The sequence below is a fragment of the Chinchilla lanigera genome, unplaced genomic scaffold (assembly GCF_000276665.1).
Source record: "Chinchilla lanigera isolate Chin_1 unplaced genomic scaffold, ChiLan1.0 scaffold00148, whole genome shotgun sequence".
NCBI lineage: Eukaryota > Metazoa > Chordata > Mammalia > Rodentia > Chinchillidae > Chinchilla > Chinchilla lanigera.
The window spans coordinates 2,312,184-2,329,585 of NW_004955549.1; the positions used below are offsets into that span (position 1 = coordinate 2,312,184).

Consider the following 17,402-nt stretch of genomic DNA (forward strand, 5'->3'; position numbering starts at 1 on the left):
AATGCCTAGGCAAAGTCCAGAAATCCATCCTGAAGTTCTTAGCATCCAAAGAAGGAAAGGATCACTTTCTACAGAAATGTCTTACATGTGTGCTAATAAAGAAAAGGTGATGAGAACATTTGCTCCATGTCATGATCCTCACTGCAGACTAATAGCACAATGCAAAAAATGCACTGCACTAAATGCATTGTACACAATGCATTGTACTAAAAGTACAATGCAAAAAAAAAAAATTAGGTCTATAAGGAAACAAAAAGGGATGCAGCCACTCGAGAGGTTCTGTGGTGGCTTGGATAACCTGAAACAAAATTTAAAACTGAATACTGAGAGGGCTGCATGATCTCAGGAGGGCTTTCATGAAATGAGTTCAAATGAGGGAGTGCAGAGTTGAGAAGCTGAAACTGTAGCTGGACAATGTTCACTCAATAAACACCCGTGAAAACAAACATCTCAGCTTCTCAACACTGGGCGCTGGGCCTGGACCCGGGATTTGCATGAATGAATAGGCAGGAAGACTGTTCTCCTAGTACTTACACGAGATGCATGACAGAGCTTTGTGGGGGCAACATGAACGAGGCGTGACTTTGGGAGCGCAGCTGGAGGGTGCTCCCCAGCCCCACGCCGCTCTCTCAGGGAGAATTTACCGCTGTGGGAGCGCCAGCCTGCTTGTCTCCATCGTCACCATTTTGGTGAAGTTTGATTTTCTTTCCTCCTTTTCCTGTCTGTAGTTTTGCAAAGCAAGAAGTGGGATGGGCCATAGGGAAATGTGCGCTTCAGTTCTGAAAGATTACAGTCAAGGAAGTTAATTGAAAGGAATACAAGGTTTCTGGGGAGGAACTGAGACCCTCTCTTCTTCCACGTTGAGCTGCCGGCACGGGGACCACAGTAACATTTGGTGTGTTCCCTTTGGCAGGCCACTACCAGACCATCGAGGCGCCTCTTCCTGACCACGTGAGTCCTCCCTTCCCTTAGCTGTTCTGTCAGTCTTCAACACTTAAAAAATAAGGGACTATTTTCAAGTCTTCTGATGAATTGTTTAAAAAATGTCCCAAATGGCATACTTCACTGGCAAGGAAAACTGCATTTTAATTCTGGAGTAAAACACTGCATTCCAATTCCCAATGCACAAGGTCAATGTGAGGGATGAAAAGGTAAAAAGAGTAACACCCAGAGCTAGCAAGGGCATTATAAGAAGGAACTTCATAACGCTCAGGTGGAATTTTACTTTAATGCAAACTTGCTGGAAGACAATTTCACAATATTAACTGAGCAATATAAAAATAACTACTTTTTGGCCCAGTAATTGCATGGTCAGAAATTTAAAATAAGGAACTAATCTAAATTTCAGAATAATATTTCAACATATACATTGATATTTTGTAATAATAATACAGTACCACATTGGAATCATGCCAAATATTCAGTGTAGAATATATCATTGTCTTGGTTACTTTTCTCTCGCTGCCAAGACAAAATACCTTACACCCAGAATTAAGGAAGGAAAGGCTTATTTAGCTCACAGTTTGTGGAGGTTTCAGTCCATACTCGGCTGGCTCCAAGGCAGAGTGGCACATGGAAGAGGGCAACAGTTCATGACAGCAGAAGACTGCAAAAGCAGCAAGAACAAAAAGGGAGGAGCAGCAGAGAGCAAGCCTCTTTCTCCCCCTTATAGCGTATGCAAGCTGCCCGCCCCCAGGATTATGGGTGTAGCGCTCACACCCATAATCCCAGCATTAGACCATGGATTAATCACACACTCTAGAAGCCCACCTCATGACTGCATGAGGCTTTGGTGGAACATCTAGACACAAACCATAAAAACCACTTTATAAAGTCACTTGAAATATTCACAAAGAATTTTAAGAAGTAATGAAAAAGATTAAAATTTCTGACCTTAATTCAAATACCTAATATTATAAGTAATTATATTGTTATATATGTATATAATTTAAGTAACTTATTTACAGATGATAGGTTGGCAGATAGATGATAGATAGATAGACAGACAGATAATGTGTCTATAAAGTCATGGGTTTATTACTATCAGGTAGCTCTTTAAAAATCTAATTAAAGCCCTGAACCCTCACACAGGACCACACACATATGCAATGTTTTTTAAGTAGGAGGTTTATAGTAGTGAATGTTGAACCTGTAGTAAAGAATCCCTGAGGCTGCCAGAAAATAGAGAATAATTAATAGATAGTTAGATAGACAGAAAGATAGATGACAAGTAGATAGATAGATGATTGATAGATGTAAGTCATTATATTTTTTAATATCTCTCCCCCCTCCAATAAAATAGAACAAAATATTTACATTCACATCTGAGAAGCAGAAGCCTCAAAAGCCTGGTGCATCTTCTTATCACCCGGGGTGACCAGTGTGGTCTTTTCTCCCCTTCCATCACCGCCACCCCCACAAAGCCCAGCCACAGGACGGATGACAACTGCATGCAGGCTCACATCCTCAGTTCTCGCGTGTCCCTGACTTTCTGGATGAGTCTGTTCCCTGGGGAGCACTGGCAGGTGCCATAATAGTACACGAATGGTTCCCTGTGGCGAATGCCCCCTGCCCGTGCTGTAGCTCAGACTCACTTCCAGTTCTGTCCCTCCTCCCACTATGCTGGTCATGAAGCCTCCTGGACTCCTCCAGCAGCTTTGCTAAGCCCTAGTCTTAGTGCATCATCTACATAGCTCAGTGCAACAGAGAGAGCAACCATCTACGCACGCTGAGCTCGAGCTGTGGACTTGGGGCAGATGCCAACTACAGCCCTTATCTGTGCTTCATCAGTGGGTTTCAGACAATGACCAAATTTAGTAGGCTCCGTCATCTCCAACTGAAAGCCTGAACAATGGAGTCAGGGAGGTTTATGGCCTCCCCATGGTCAGAAATTTAATCAAACCACAATTTAGATCAAGGGCGGAGTGACTCCAAAGCTCTGCTGTCACCAAGCCAGCTTCACCTGGTTTCAAAGCCAAGAACTGCCCAGTCCCAGCCTTACTTATCTCCTCAGACCACTCCGGGGGTTTCATGGAAGCAGCACTACTCTCTGGGGACACAGCATCAAAATCACCGTGCCGATGTTTCTACTCCAGCTCTGTGCCTGGTGACTTAGCCTTTTCTCCTTTCAGTGGCCAAGCTTTTCTCTTCTACCCGCTTCCTGCTCATGGGTCACTGCATGGCCCCTGGCGTGTGAGCACCTTGTATCTGTCAAACTTGCTCTTGGTGACTTACCCGTGGGTGACTTCATGTACAACCCCAGGCTTCCCTTCCAGGGGAGCACTTGGTGGGAATCCAGGGTGAGCACATGGAAAGCCAAAGCTGCTGTCTTCAGGTTCCTCATCCCTCTCTTTATGCTGTTCCATGGACAGAAGAAGCTTACTCAGCTACAGGTCCAATATGCACAACGCTTCCACCCCCTTGCATCTGAGGATTCCAGTTCTCCCAGCCTGTGTGACCACCTTGGCCCTTCTGCATTGCTGCCTACCTAAAAATTGGAGTCACCCCTAACTCCTCTTTACCTTACCACACTGCTGCAACTGGGGGTGACAGGAAAAAGCTACACACATACACTCTGAGCCTGGGGCAGGGAAGTACGGGGCCCAACTAAATTAGAAAACTGGAGGGGGCAGAGCTAGAACACAACTCTATCGGCAGGTCTCTCTCTCCACTGTGATAAAATTGCCGCTTAGATTTTCCTGCTTACACAGTGGAGTAAAGTATGTGCAGCCCTAACCCCTGTTAAGTCCTGGACAAATGTTAGAGGCTGGAGGAGGCTGCTGCCTCCCGTGATCTCTGACTTGCCCCACCAGTACTGCTCAGGGCAGCAGCAGGCCAGGCGACCTCTACTGAGGACCCCCACCAGGCACTGTGCTCCAAACTGCACATGCCTTGTCTCATTGAAGACACTTCTGGGTACCAAAGTCATTCCATAAGCGTGTGCAACTGCTGACTTGTGTGCGTATGGCCGTCTAATTCAAAAATAAGCTTGAGGTGGACCCCAAGGAAGACACCCTTCTAAGCAGACAAATTACAACATGAATAAAAATTTTAAAGCATACACATAGGAATTATTATACCCTAAAACTTGTTAAGATCTACTACTTTATGCACTTTTATGAAGCATGTATTAAGAATTTACTATGTGCTGAAAGAGAAAAGTCCAAATATAGCTCAGGGTAGAAAGTAACGCCTTTGATTTTACATTGTCAGCTCTTAACTGTCAAAATTAACATAAAATGAGAGTTCAAAGCGCAGTTTGAGGGCTGCCCACACCCATCTAGCATGGCTGCAAGTGGGATGGGAGAAAAGCAATAATCTGCAGAATGGGGGGACCCAAGCCCAGCCTGGGACTCTTCATCACAGCACTACCTGGACGTGATCCACCTGTGATTGCCCTGGGTTCTTTGCCCTTCATTTTTGGGGTCAAAATAGTTTTAAATTTCTGATGCTGGGTTCCCCTTTGCATTTGGTGAAAAGACCTATTTTTGCTCACTCACGGTACCTGGGATCTGCGTGGCTCGGAAAGTCACCAATAACAGTTTCTAAATTTGTAAGAGGGCAAAGCGCCTGCCTGGCAAGTGCAAGGTCGTGAGTTCAGTTCCCGGTACCGGAGAAAAAGCAAAAAAAATAAAAATAAAAAAAATAAATTTGTAAGAGGAAGGTAACGGTTCCCCATGGAAAGACCCAAGTTATGGAATGTCCACAAAAAGCGAGGCCTCTAGCTCATTTTCATTCTTGGTGCCATGTGACACCCCTTAGAGCTTTCCCAGCTTCCATGTTTATGGACACAATCCCACCTTGGCACTTGGATTTCTCTGTCAAGCTCAAATCAAGACTAAAAGTCAAGAGAAAGTTGAGCTTTCTGAGTCCTGGAGAGAATAAAAGATCTCTTGTGGCTTTGTAGGCTGGCTGAAGGAAGGCAAGACTGAGGGTTGTGTCTCTGCCTACATGGAGCAAGATGCTAGCCGCAGGCCCCCACGCACAGTTCCACATACCAGAATTTCTCTGATGACAGTTATGGGAAGGAGGTTTTCTGTGGACTGCCACCCAGGGTTCAGCCCCAGAGCCTTTGAGGAGTACCCATGTCAGTCAGGTGGCACTGCCGTAACAAAATGGCAGGTTGGCTGACAGATTTATTTTCTCACACTCCTGAAAACAGAAATCCCAAGTCAAGGGTTAGTGAGGACCCTCCATTCGGGTTGCAGATGGCTTCCTTCTTGTCTGCACCCATGTTCATTTTAGCGCATGAGTTGGGTAGGAGAGAGAAAGGTCATTCTCATAGGTTCTTTGAATTAGCTTGTCTACCTCTGCAAAAGAAGAAGGGAGGAAGAAGAGGGAAAAAGCACTTGGGATTTTGGTGGATTGTGTGGAATCTGTGCCTTGGTTTGTAAAGCACGCCTATCTTAACATCGTATCCTCAACCCATAAACATTGAGTATCTTTCCGCTTATTGAGGTCTTCATAAATTACTTTCAACAATGTGTTTGCAGCTTCTAGTGTGCAAGTTCCACACATCTTTTGCTAAATTTATTCTTAAGTGCTTTATTTTTTGAAGCTACCCTAATGTCCCTATTTTCTAAATTTTTATTTCCAAATTAGTACTGTTTATAGAAATACAAATTATTATTACCAGTATGTCCACATGACTTTTGTGTAAGAATTGGTCATATATTCCCATCCCTTGCTGAATCTTTTCTTAGTTCTAGGTTTTAATAACTTTTTAGTGGATTCTTGGGAATTTCCTATACAGGAGATCACCTCATCAGCAAATAGGTCCCCTCTCTGCTTTTAAGTGTTTGTGTAACCATAATGGCCTCACCTGAATAATACAAGACTATCCCTTTATTTCAAAGTCAGCTGATTAACAACCTTAATTACATCCTCACTGACCCTCACAGTAGAAACTAAGGAGGTATTTGGTTGAATAATCAGAGAGGGAAAAATTCTGGGGGGCATCTTTAGAATTCTCACTATCACAAGAATTCAACTTCTAATTAAGACCCGAGACTCTTAAGTCTTTAAATTTCAGTCAAAGCATCCGTATCAGCCCCCAGCCAACACTGTGGCCTGCAGCCCTGTCCCTTCCCAGACTCACCAAGATATACCCACCTGCTTAGGAAAGGAACATGACTGCAGTCCCGGACGGAGTAAAATTGCCCCCTGATGACGACTATGAAGACCCCGAGCTTCAGATGGTAGACACGTGGCCGTCAATGAAAATTTTACCAGCCAGGCCTATAAAGGAATCTGAATATGCAGGTAAAGGGCAGGGCCATGCGTAACGTCTGCGGGTGCACATCCATGCTGCAATGGCGCCTAGTGATTAAAGATACAGATTCTGAATTAAACAACCCTAGGTTGAAATCCTGCCTCCATGCCTTAGTACCTTGGTGGCTTGGGCATGTCTCTGGAACTCACGATCTCCACCTGAAAATAGCATTTATAGTAATAGGCCTCCCCTAGAGAGCTCTTGTAGAGATGACCTGAATCATACATGGGGGCCTCTTTACCAGAGGCCCTGGTGCACAGCCAGCACTCCGGACCTGTAGCTGTCATTATCACAGAGATGCTCTTGGGTCATAGGCAACTTGCCACACCTGGGAGCATGGCAGAGTGTGGGCAACCAGGAGAAGGCCAAGTGGCAAATGCTAAGCTGGAGTCTGAATGGTGGAGGAGTAGGGGGAGCTCTCAGCATCCTGCAGATCAGACTTGCTAGGAGTAGGGGAAGACCAAGCTCTACACTCACTTTTGTGCTTTTCTTCTTGGAGTACATGGGGCAACTTCAGCAAGTCTCTGAACCTCAGACATGACACATCACTCTTAAAGTAAAGAGGAAGTGAAGCATAACTTCTGAGGGCTGGGCCCACGGAAATGCTTGCATAGAAACATCTCTGGAGAGAATCATCTTGGAAATGAAGAGATGATCTTTTGTTCATTGGCTCCAAAAGCATCTAGACTGTGCCAGTTACCAGTTTAGAGCTGATCAGGGAATGTAAGGACGAGCAAAGATGACCCATAGTGCCAGGAAGTTCTCCAGCTAGCGGCAGAAACAGATCAACAGGGAAATGTGGCGGAACAGGTCAAGGGCACCATACAAAGAGCCGGGAGCCGGGTGGGATGTAGGAGGGCAGGGTCTGGGAAGATGTCTTCGGGATGTTTGGCAGGTCCCTGGAAGGCTGGTAGAGATCTCGGGTGGATGAGAACATGCAGCGGGGATCATATCCAGGTTGCAAATGTATTGCTGACTCCACAGAGGTGTGACTTCAATCTTCTTCCCTTGGCACAGATACTCGCTGTTTCAGGGGTGCACTGGATGCCTCCTCTCTGCGGAATGCCAAGCCCTCAGCGCCCCCAACAGGTGGAACCCGGAACTTGCAACTGCAGCGGCAGGAAGTGAGTGCAACTGGGCCCTGTGACCCAACCCGGGGATTCCCCAGGGCATCTGGCTAGGTTGCATGAAGGTGAAGTTCGGGGAACCTGAGCCACAGGATGCTAGGGTGATCCTGGTCCTATGGAAGGGCCTGGGAGGAAGGAGACTTGACATCTGGGTTCAATGTACTGTGAGCCAGGCACCTGGCAAAGGACTTTCACATGCATGTCGTCTAATGCTGAGTGCCTCCCTCAGAGCTAGGCCTTGAACTCACACATTTGCGATAATATTGTATCACTGTGCCCCGATCCTCAGCCCAATATTGCCAACTACTAACTGGGTGGTTATAAGTATGTCACAGTCTCTCTGGGCCTCAGTGACCTCATCCACAAAACAGAAATGAAAATCCCTGACAAGGTGACATCCAAAGACTGCTTCCGCTGAATGTGGTGGTGCATATCTATAATCCTAGTGCTCTGGGAGGCTGAGGCAAGAAGAGCACCAAGTTTGAGCCCAGCCTGGGCAACTTAGAGAGACTTTGTCTCAAAAAAAAAAAAATTATAAGAGTGAAGATTTCACTGTTAACTCCTTTTTTAGTCTGCACGCAATGACTACACCTACTGCTGAGCGTGAATGTGCCTTTGAGCGCTCACATTCTTCTTGTTGACTCTATGTTCAAACTGTTCACTTAACTTGAGGGCTTCTATCCATATCAACAATGCCTTTGCTCTGTGCCGCTGTCAGAGAACATCTAAGACAGGGTTTGTGATAAATGGAAGCTACTTCTCGGTCCTGGGGGCTAGGAAGCACAAGATCAGATGCCCGTAGCAACTGGGGTGGGGTTTCTGGCAATAAGGCGGGGAAAGAAAGAGACAGCAGAGAGTCAGAGTTCCCCTTTAGAGCAAACCCACTCTCGAGGTATAGGCACCCATCCACTCCTGCGGGTGAAGCCCATAATACAATGACAATGAGATTCTAACATGAGCCTTCCGGGGAGAGGAGGGGTATTCAAACCATAGTACAGAAGGAAAGGAAAGTACACATGGGACCACGCAATTCCCTGTACACAGAATACATCCAGCAGGGGTTGAGAGTGCAGGAGGAGCAATGCAACACCCTCACCTCCTCTTTACCCAGCAGTAAGCCAGACCTTCCGGTAAATCACTCAACAAGTTCATTCAAGAGCTCTGCCCTCAACATCTACCAGGATCTGACACAGTTAGGGACCCCAGAGTCAAATCAATGAACAACCAATTCCCTGCTCTCGTGAAACTTACATACTAGTGCAAGGAGACCCATAAGAAATAAGTAAATAATAGGTGGACAATACAGCCAGGGACGATATGCTTTGAAAAATAACGCAGAAAAAGGAAAGTCAAGAAAGATCTTTCTCAGTAGTGGTCAGACTATGAATGAATGACATTTAATCCTTAAAATAACCTCAGCATTAAAGCTGCAATTTTACAGGCTCTGTGCCTTCAGGCCAGTTATCACCCTCTCTGGGCTTTCACTGTCTTAATTATAAAGGCTCACAGCTGTTATAATAACACATAGAGAGTACAGTGCATAGCCCAAGTAGTCACAAGAGGCCACCTCTGTGAGGACAGGGACTATTTTAGCCTCAGTTGCCTGCACGGAGCCTTCACGGAAGTGGTTCTCAATAGATGAAGATGAACAAACTGTCAATCATTTGAACTCAGTAGTGAAAAGCACATAGCTCTTTAATAGGAGGAGGGTCTCCGCCCTTCCCTAGCCTGGCGTCTGTCCACGCGGAACACTTTTCAGCCTGGCCCACAAAATTCCCTTGCTTTGCTACCACTGTTTGCTACCAAGAGCGACAATGGGGCTCACCAAGCAAAGCAGGAAGGACAGCATTTCCAGCCACTGTTGCTGGAACACAGCATTTCGGTGAGGCGGGGGGGTTGGGGATTGCAGAGTGACTGGCCCAGTAGCTGAAGATGCAGATTTAGTTATAAAGCGTCAATAATCACAGCTAAAAATTTGAGCTTTCCTTTATCTAGAAAACACTCAGTTTCCTTTTACAGATAAGTGTTCGTGGATAGAATTTTTTTCAGGAAAAAATAAACCTCATGTGATTTTCTAAAAACAACCCATGGCAGCACTGAAGCCTCTGTTCTTAGCACTTTGCATTCCTGCTTCCTATTGTGTGTGCGGCTCCCCATTAAAGACAAATTTCTTCTCGTAGCAGGGCCGCTCTGCAAGTGGAGCTCCAATCTTGACACATTTAAGTGAAATCAAGTGAGAAACGGGGTAGGAGAGGCATACGCAAAATGTTGGCCGGGAGGGAAGCTGCCTTCCAAGTTAAACAAGGTCCTGGCCTCAATTCAGATAGAGTTTTACTTTTATAATCAATGTTTGAATAAGCAAGTTTTTATGGGAAGCAGATTATCTTTTCCATTACAACCTCATTTGCAGGGATTGATTCTTATTAGTTCTGTACATTTATATTTAGATTAAACTATCTATGAAGTGGATCTCCTGTACCCTTTACAGAGGTCAGTTCTTAACTCCTTCCATTGGTTACAACTGCCTTGCCCTAAACTACTTCTCTATTGTTGAGCACTTACCGTGTACCACGTACTGCACTCAACAATAGGCTACAAAGGTCAGCCAGACCCGCAGTCTAACGGAGGAGGCAGTGACTGGAAGTGGCCCTCTCACTGTCGCAGGAAGTGCTGGGATGGCAGGCACCGGGGGCACAGATGCATCAAGCCTCACATCTGAGCCAGCTAGCAGCTGCAGCTCAGGAAGCAGGCACACCTGTCTTGCACACCTGTCTTGCACACCTGTTACACACTACCCAGGGAATCAATGGTTCTCAACAGGGATATTTTGTCCCCAGGGACCTTTGGCAAAGTGCAGACATTTTTGGCTGCTATAACCAGGGGAGAGCTACTGACATCTAGTGGGTGGAAGACGAGGGTGCTGCTGAATTAGGGCTCCACACAGGCAGCCGCCTTCGTGGCAAACCCAGCCCCGCATCTCAACAGTGCTGAGACCGAGACCCTGCGCTACGTGTCCCTTGCGCAGGTCTGAGTCCTCCTCTGGTATCCAAGGTGATTCCTGTCTGTTATCTCAGAATCCAGCAGCGGTGCAGGTCAGAGTCAGCGCTGATAAGCACGCATGTGACAGAGAACAGGACGAGCCCTTGGGCAGAACACACAAAGAAAGACATCACAAACACTGGCGACACCAAAACGCTCATGCAGCCGACACACCGAAGACACAAGGCAGAATTTGGCAGCTGGGAGAAAAGGAGCATAGGCCTGAGGAAGTCCCTTCCCAGGGCCCTCAGAAGGCAGGACCCAGGCACAGTGGAGACCACAGAGCCTGCTCCGCCCTGGGACCAGGCTCGCAGCGGGGCCAGGCAGGAAAGCTCAGGGAGGCCCTTTCTGCAGGACAAGCACACAGTGACACTGGAAGCCAAGGGTGCAACAGGAAGAAGCAAAACTCCTCGCAGCATCCCCATCTCCACCGGCGACCATGCATAGAAGGGGAGCAGAGCAGAGATGAAATCCAGCCAGTACTGTGTTCTGCCCAGACTGGAGCCGGACAGCAGTGTCCCACAAAGGACAAGAACAGCAGGGGCTCAGCGACCCCCTCACACGCTCTTGGCCGTGCGACTCAGTGCCAGTGAAGAGAAGCATCCTGGGAGCACAGCGTCCAGTGAAATCAATCAGACACAGGCGCTCGGACACCGCATGCTTCTCTTCCATGAGAAACCCAAAGCACAAGGAAACAAACAGCAAATTAAAGATAGATGGTAGGAAACAAGGAGACAGATCTTTTGCAAATGGGAAGGGGACCAAGGAGGAAAGAAGAAAGGAGGGAGGAGAGAGGAAGGGGAAGGTAAGGTAATTAGGATGCGGTATGCACGTGGACTAACTCCGTATGGCCAACACAATCGCTATACCCTGTAAACATGTGCTAATAAAAAATAAAAATTTAACAAAAATTAATTACATGTCAGAGAGAGAGAGGCAAGAGAACCCAGTACTGACTGAGGCTTAAGGCTCTTGGATAACGGGGGCCTCAAAGGCAGCTTCAGAGGTCTTCCACACCCCGCCAGCTCCTAGTTCCCTTGTCAGTAACAGTTCACTAATGTCCCCAGTGACATTAACAGTGACAGTCCCTCAGCATGATCGGTGACGTCTCGTGCTCCAGGCACATGGCATGCTGGGTTTCCTGCTGTCCTGCCCTCCTCTCGAGGAAGCAGTTCTTTGTAACCTCTGTTTCACAGGTGAGGAAACCGAGGCTCAGAGGATGAGTGGTTTACCACCTGCTCATGGCCAGCACGTGACGGCAGCAGAGTCACAGCCAAATCACGGCTCTCCCACAAGGCCACGCTGTCATCTGCTTGACCACCCTTGACCTGCGGTGTGTTGATCTTCACAGTAACCCAGTGACATACGTGGAATTTTCCCCATTAGGAAGTGAAGTTCTTAATACACTAAATGCCCTTTGAAAGTTGCACACCAGTAGGAGACAAGACTGGGTGTCAAACCGGAGTGCTTTTGTGCCAGATACCAAGCACCGCACCTTTCACTGGGGCCAAACATGTCACAACTATTCACTAAATGCCAGCCCGGCAGTTGCCACAGGGCCGGGCGCTTCCCCATCTGCCCTTGGGAACCAGCCATGCAGTGTGGCTGGTGTCACCTGTGAGACGGTGTCCTCATCACCATTTGAGAGGTAATGGTCCCATTTTGTCTTCCACAGGTGGACAAACCCTTTTCCAAGGACTCGAAAAGCCAACATGTTACAGGTAAAGTCACATCACAACAGTCTGACCTGTAAGGATGAGAAGGTCTACCTTAGTCCCAAGAGCTTGTGTTTTGCTTTGTGATCACAGGCTGTCTTACATAAGCTGGTCCACTGAACTTCCCTCCAGGAAAGAAATAATTTTTGGGTGAGGTCTGCCTTATCCCTTTGCATTGCCTTCCCTTATTGACAAAGAAATTGATTGTGAAAATTCATATTCTGTGCTGTGCTGTGCATACGAAAAGGAAATTGTTTGAGAACACATGGATTGCATTAAATATATAACCATGTCATTTCTATAGGCTTACACCCAGAAAAGTAGTAAGACAGGAATCTAATTTTAAAATGTTGATTAATTAATAAGAAAATAGGTCTTAAAGCTTTAGGCCAAATGATTTAATTTGAGCGTGGAAATACAGGGACAAGCTTAAAAGGAAATAATCAATTGCACAAGCACGAGAAGCCCAAGTGAAGGACAAAGAAATTTAATTGGATTGGATCTGTACTAGCGTCTCTCCTCCCCCCTCCCCCCTGCCTCCTATGATTCCGATTAGAAAAGATGACAATCGGCTGACTTACACCTCCCAATAATTGGAACATATTGAGCTCACCGTGTGTGTCCGACGCTTGTTCCATAATGTCTTGCTGAAGCCACCTTCTCTTTAATGAGCAAGTGTAACCCCTACGGTCCCTCCCTGGAGCACATGGCATTCAAATCGGGGTAACGTGAGGAAGTAGCTATCAACACGTGTGGTGTGGGGAGGTGAGGAACAGGGGTGTCCGGTCAGAGCCATGATGGCTGCAAAGGCCTAAAAGGAGGGCAGGATGGTTGCCAAAAGCTACCAGGAGACACGACTTGAGAGGAGCTGTGTTCTTGGTGGAGGCCACCAATCTTGCTCAGGGGAACCGCCCTGGGGAGCCGAGGGAGCAAGCTCATGACCGTTGTCTCATTTCCCCTAACTTCCTACAGCAGCCTCCCCAGGGCAGAGCCACAAGGAGAGGCTGGGCGGAGGGGAAGGGGAGCAGAGAGGCGTCCTAGAGGGAAGAAGAGGGACGCTGGAAGCAGGTGACACAATACACAGAGTGAAGACAGCAGCTGAGTCCCAGGCTCTGCCCCTCCTCACTGGGTGACATTCATAAAGGCGCCTGACCTCCCTGAGCCTCCTGTCCAGAGCATGTGCAGCAGGCAAGGGCTGATGACTCCTCACCTGAGCTGCACCGGCCAAGGTGCACTGCTCCCACAGTGTGGGCAGGACTCTCCTGCCTTGCTCTATCACCCGTCTGCAGCCTCTGCAGCTCACAAGCTCCGGGCTGTCCCTCCGCCTCTTCAGTCCTGACTGAGGCACACAGAACTTGGTTCGCAGCCAGGCTCCTCTCTCTCGTGCACTTTCAGGCTGGGAGGCACTGGGGGAATTATGGAGAAAAAACATTTCCACTCCTCTCCACCCAGAAAGGGACCAGGAAGGGTCAGTTCATGTGCAAATGTTCTAACAGCTTTCTGGGCTTTCCATGGGAGCTGAGTCCTGGGAGAAGCAGAGAAGAATGGGTCTGACTCTGCTGTGTTTTCTCAGGACTCTCTCTGCACATCTGTCCTCATTTCTTCAGCTGCAGAAGCTTCTTCCTCAGCCACTGATCCCCACATCAGTATTTCTGTTTCTCTCTTCAGTGATACGTTTACGTCCACTTTGCTTCTGTTCACCAAGATGTCCTGTCACCAGGAAGCCTGGTCCTGTCACAGTGCAGAACCTGCCGCTCGCTGCCTTAGCTCTTGGTTCTTTTGTGCTCTTCATAAAAGAGTTCACTCAAGATGCACAGGCGATCGTGCAGAAGGATAATCTGTAGACTTCATCATAAAACAGATGAAGAGAAAGTTATGCCTCAGAGGCAGGCAGCACTGCGACCCACACCTGCCCCCGTGGGAGTTCAGACACCTTTCCTTGCAAACAAAAGATACTTTTGGGGTTCAGGGGATTGAAGTCATTATGATGAACACCACCATTTTACTTAAATTTACTTAAATAAGGAATTGCAAAATGACTTTCTGTCCTTTTTAGTTGGTCAGTGTTTCCTTGGGGCTTTAATCATGTCGAAAACTTGCAAAAGATGAGTTCTTAATTTAAACCAGGTCCAGCCCAAGGCAGGAGGGTCGTTAAGAAATAATCCCCTTCCTGCTGTGCTTGGGGTGTGGGCTGTGGTAGCCGGGAATGCGGTTTGGCTTCTTGTGGAGGTGGAGGACCAGGTGGCCAGGGACCAGCAGAAATGGCACAATGTGTAACCTTAGGACAGCACTGTGCCCTGTGGGATAATTTTATGTCTGAAGCCTAGGAAATGATTATAAATGTATATTATACATTGACCTCTTTGGTTTTTACTTAACTGCCAACACCTGCTACCCCCCCCACGTTATCCCACAAGATCGCTAATGACTAACACCTGCCTAACAATTGCAGTAGTTGATAAAACCTTGAACAGTAAAATTGAATGAAATGAAATCCAAAGGAGAGGACAGATAGATCATCTGATATGAAGATTAGGACCAAATTGAAGATTCTCAAACACACGTGACTACATTCTATTAAAATCAAAATTGCTAGTTTGCCTCTGAGATTCCTGGCAGTCTGAGCAAAAAGGGAATCCAACTCCTTACATAATACTAATTTCTCACAATAAAAAAGGAAACCAATTTCCCAGGTAAATCAAGGCTGTACCTCTCAGGATTACATCCTCTCCATCTATTTAATGAGGGATATTGGCTGTCATGGCAACAAAAATAAAACCATTTTTAAAAACGCCAGGCCCCAGTATAATAAGAGGCCCTAATGGCTTAGAGGACTTCAGCAAGGGCAAGGTTCATGGACAGCGAGGCTTGTTCGGTTTGGGAGCAGGAGGGGTAGCAGGCTTCTTCAGAGATAGTCCTTACATCTTTCTTCATAATTGATGGTTCGCTATTACTACCTAGAGCTCTAATATCCTACACAAGAGGGAAGCCAGGAGGGCAGAAATGAATATGAATCCCACCATTTTTAGGATCAGGCACCTTTTTGGAAAACATGTGGATGATTAATGTGTTTGTTACAAAATTCTATATTTTTGATGCAAACACATTCTCAGATAATTTATTCATTCTCACAAAATGTCAGAGAATAAAAACACATCAGTTGGTTCTGTAAGGGAAGAATTTTATAGCAATACTTTTCATCAAGTGGAGCAGTTATAGATTTATGGTAATGTACAGTCCATGTCATTTTTCTTGCAATCATATTCTGACATTGCCTGGAAACTATCAGATTTCAGGAACTTATCTTCCCTGAAGCTTGATGTGTTTTTTTTTTTTTTCATTCCTAAAAATGGTTAAAAGTTTATTTGGAGGCAAAGTATTTACAGTGCAAGTTGTTCGTGATGAACCACTAGCGTGAACCACAAATCCAGAAGAAATCATCACACTTTCAGAGGATGACTGTAATTTTCAAATACGACATAGCTTAGCTTGCTAGAAAAACCAAAGCCAAGAATAAAAGAGGATAAGATGCATTTCTCTCTGCCCTAAATGTGAACTAAGCACAAACTCTAAACCAATTTCCCTTTGAAGTGACAAGCTTATTATATGTGGGAATGAGTTCATCAAGAAGTACAATAAGCTACCCAAGAAAAGAAAAAGAGAATTTATGCCTAGGCAGCTGAACACATAGACCCAGAAACATGAGCTTGGTTGAAAGGAAGCAAAATAGAATTCCACACAATGCCATCAAAAGATCTCCATACTAACTTGCCTTTGCAGGAACTTGAGTGCTAAAAAATTAGAGTCAGAGATGAGTTTGGAATTAATCTGGTTCGACTCCCTTGTTTTACACCAGAAGGGCCCACTCACTCAAGACAATCCAGCAGGTGGCCAGGACCAAGCCCATGAACACTCGCTGTGTCCAGGTTCCCAGGGCTGCAAATTCCTCCGACATCCCTCCCCATACAGTTCAGTGGGTAAAATAGGAATTGATTGGTGATGCTATCCCCTAGTGGCAAAATATGGCGATACAAAATACTGTACCACAGCAATGGATTTGGCTATACTTCTCACAAACAGCAAGCCTTGGGCCAGAGTTGATCAGAAATAACTTTAACATCTCTCCCTTACCATTTGAAATCTAAGTTTGTTTGAAGCACAACCCACAGCTCAAAAGCAACACAGGCATTGATATAATATCTGGCTCAAAGTTAATGTTACAAACCACATTAAATCACTCATTATTGGGACTACAGAGCAATATCTGCCCCACTGCTACCCAGGGAAAGTTAGAAGACTCAAAGAAAAGGCAGAGCATCTAATAACTGCTTGACATAGTGAATATTTTCCAGTAGAGAAACATAAAAATGTCACAACATAGGAGAATTAAAAACAAGATATTCAATAAAAGAAGCACAAGAGAATCTGTATCTCCCAAGTAATAATTCCCTAATAAAGACTCAATTTCCAAATAGAATTCCAAGGTACAAAGGCTATTTTTACTTGGTCAAAATATTCTCCTCCCCATAAAACCATTTCCAGATCACTGAGTGCATATGCACAGTGGAAAGTGACTTCTTGTCTTTGTAAATTTGGGGCATGTTTCCACCATCCCATCTGCTCTGGACCCGGGGTTTCCTCAGAGGCAGGGCTAAAAGCAGGGGAGTGCCAGGCAAGCCTGTCGAGCTGCTCACCTAGATGTGGCCGCTGCCTCTGCACATCCTACCTGCCCAGCCACAGGAGGAGCGGCTGTTTTGTTCAGGACAGCAGAACTCCTTCATCCAGCCCCATTTTGCAACTAAGCCCTGGGACTTGAGTCCTGGCCACCATCCCAGAGCAACCTCTTCCTTCCTTTAACGGCCCCAGCTGTGCAAGGGACAGCTCTGCCTCCTCGCAGCCTCTCCCCTTTGCTTCTTGTTCTAGGAAGCTGCAAGTTGTGTGAGATGTTGAGAGTTACATTATGTAAAGGAGGGACTCTGGATGTATGAGATTAAAGCGGGCTGTGAGTTTAGCGAACGTCAACAGAGCTCCTTGCTGCCCAACTTCCCAGAGAACCGCGGACCTCCCAGAAGTGCAGAGCACACAGAGCACTCACACCTTCAGCATCCAGGGACCCTACTACTTTCTGGGCCAGATTCCAGGCCCGGGCTCCTTAGAACACACTTCAGAAAACTGAAACAAACTCAGACAAATGTCCTATAGATTCACAGAGCATTTGCCATCCTGAGAAGTTCCCTGGCAGTTATATAT

At 46.3% G+C, this 17,402-nt stretch overlaps 1 protein-coding gene across 3 annotated transcripts in view; it reads left to right on the forward strand.

Moving 5' to 3' along the window:
• Clnk (cytokine-dependent hematopoietic cell linker) overlaps positions 1–17,402 on the forward strand; it is a 209,012-nt gene that overhangs the window by 145,293 nt on the left and 46,317 nt on the right. For all 3 annotated transcript variants that reach the window (XM_013508541.1, XM_013508543.1, XM_013508542.1), the window contains exons 5-8: positions 914–951; positions 6,120–6,261; positions 7,289–7,395; positions 12,113–12,158. In XM_013508541.1, coding sequence (XP_013363995.1) covers positions 914–951; positions 6,120–6,261; positions 7,289–7,395; positions 12,113–12,158 — 333 coding nt within the window. The remainder of the gene's footprint in view (positions 1–913; positions 952–6,119; positions 6,262–7,288; positions 7,396–12,112; positions 12,159–17,402) is intronic.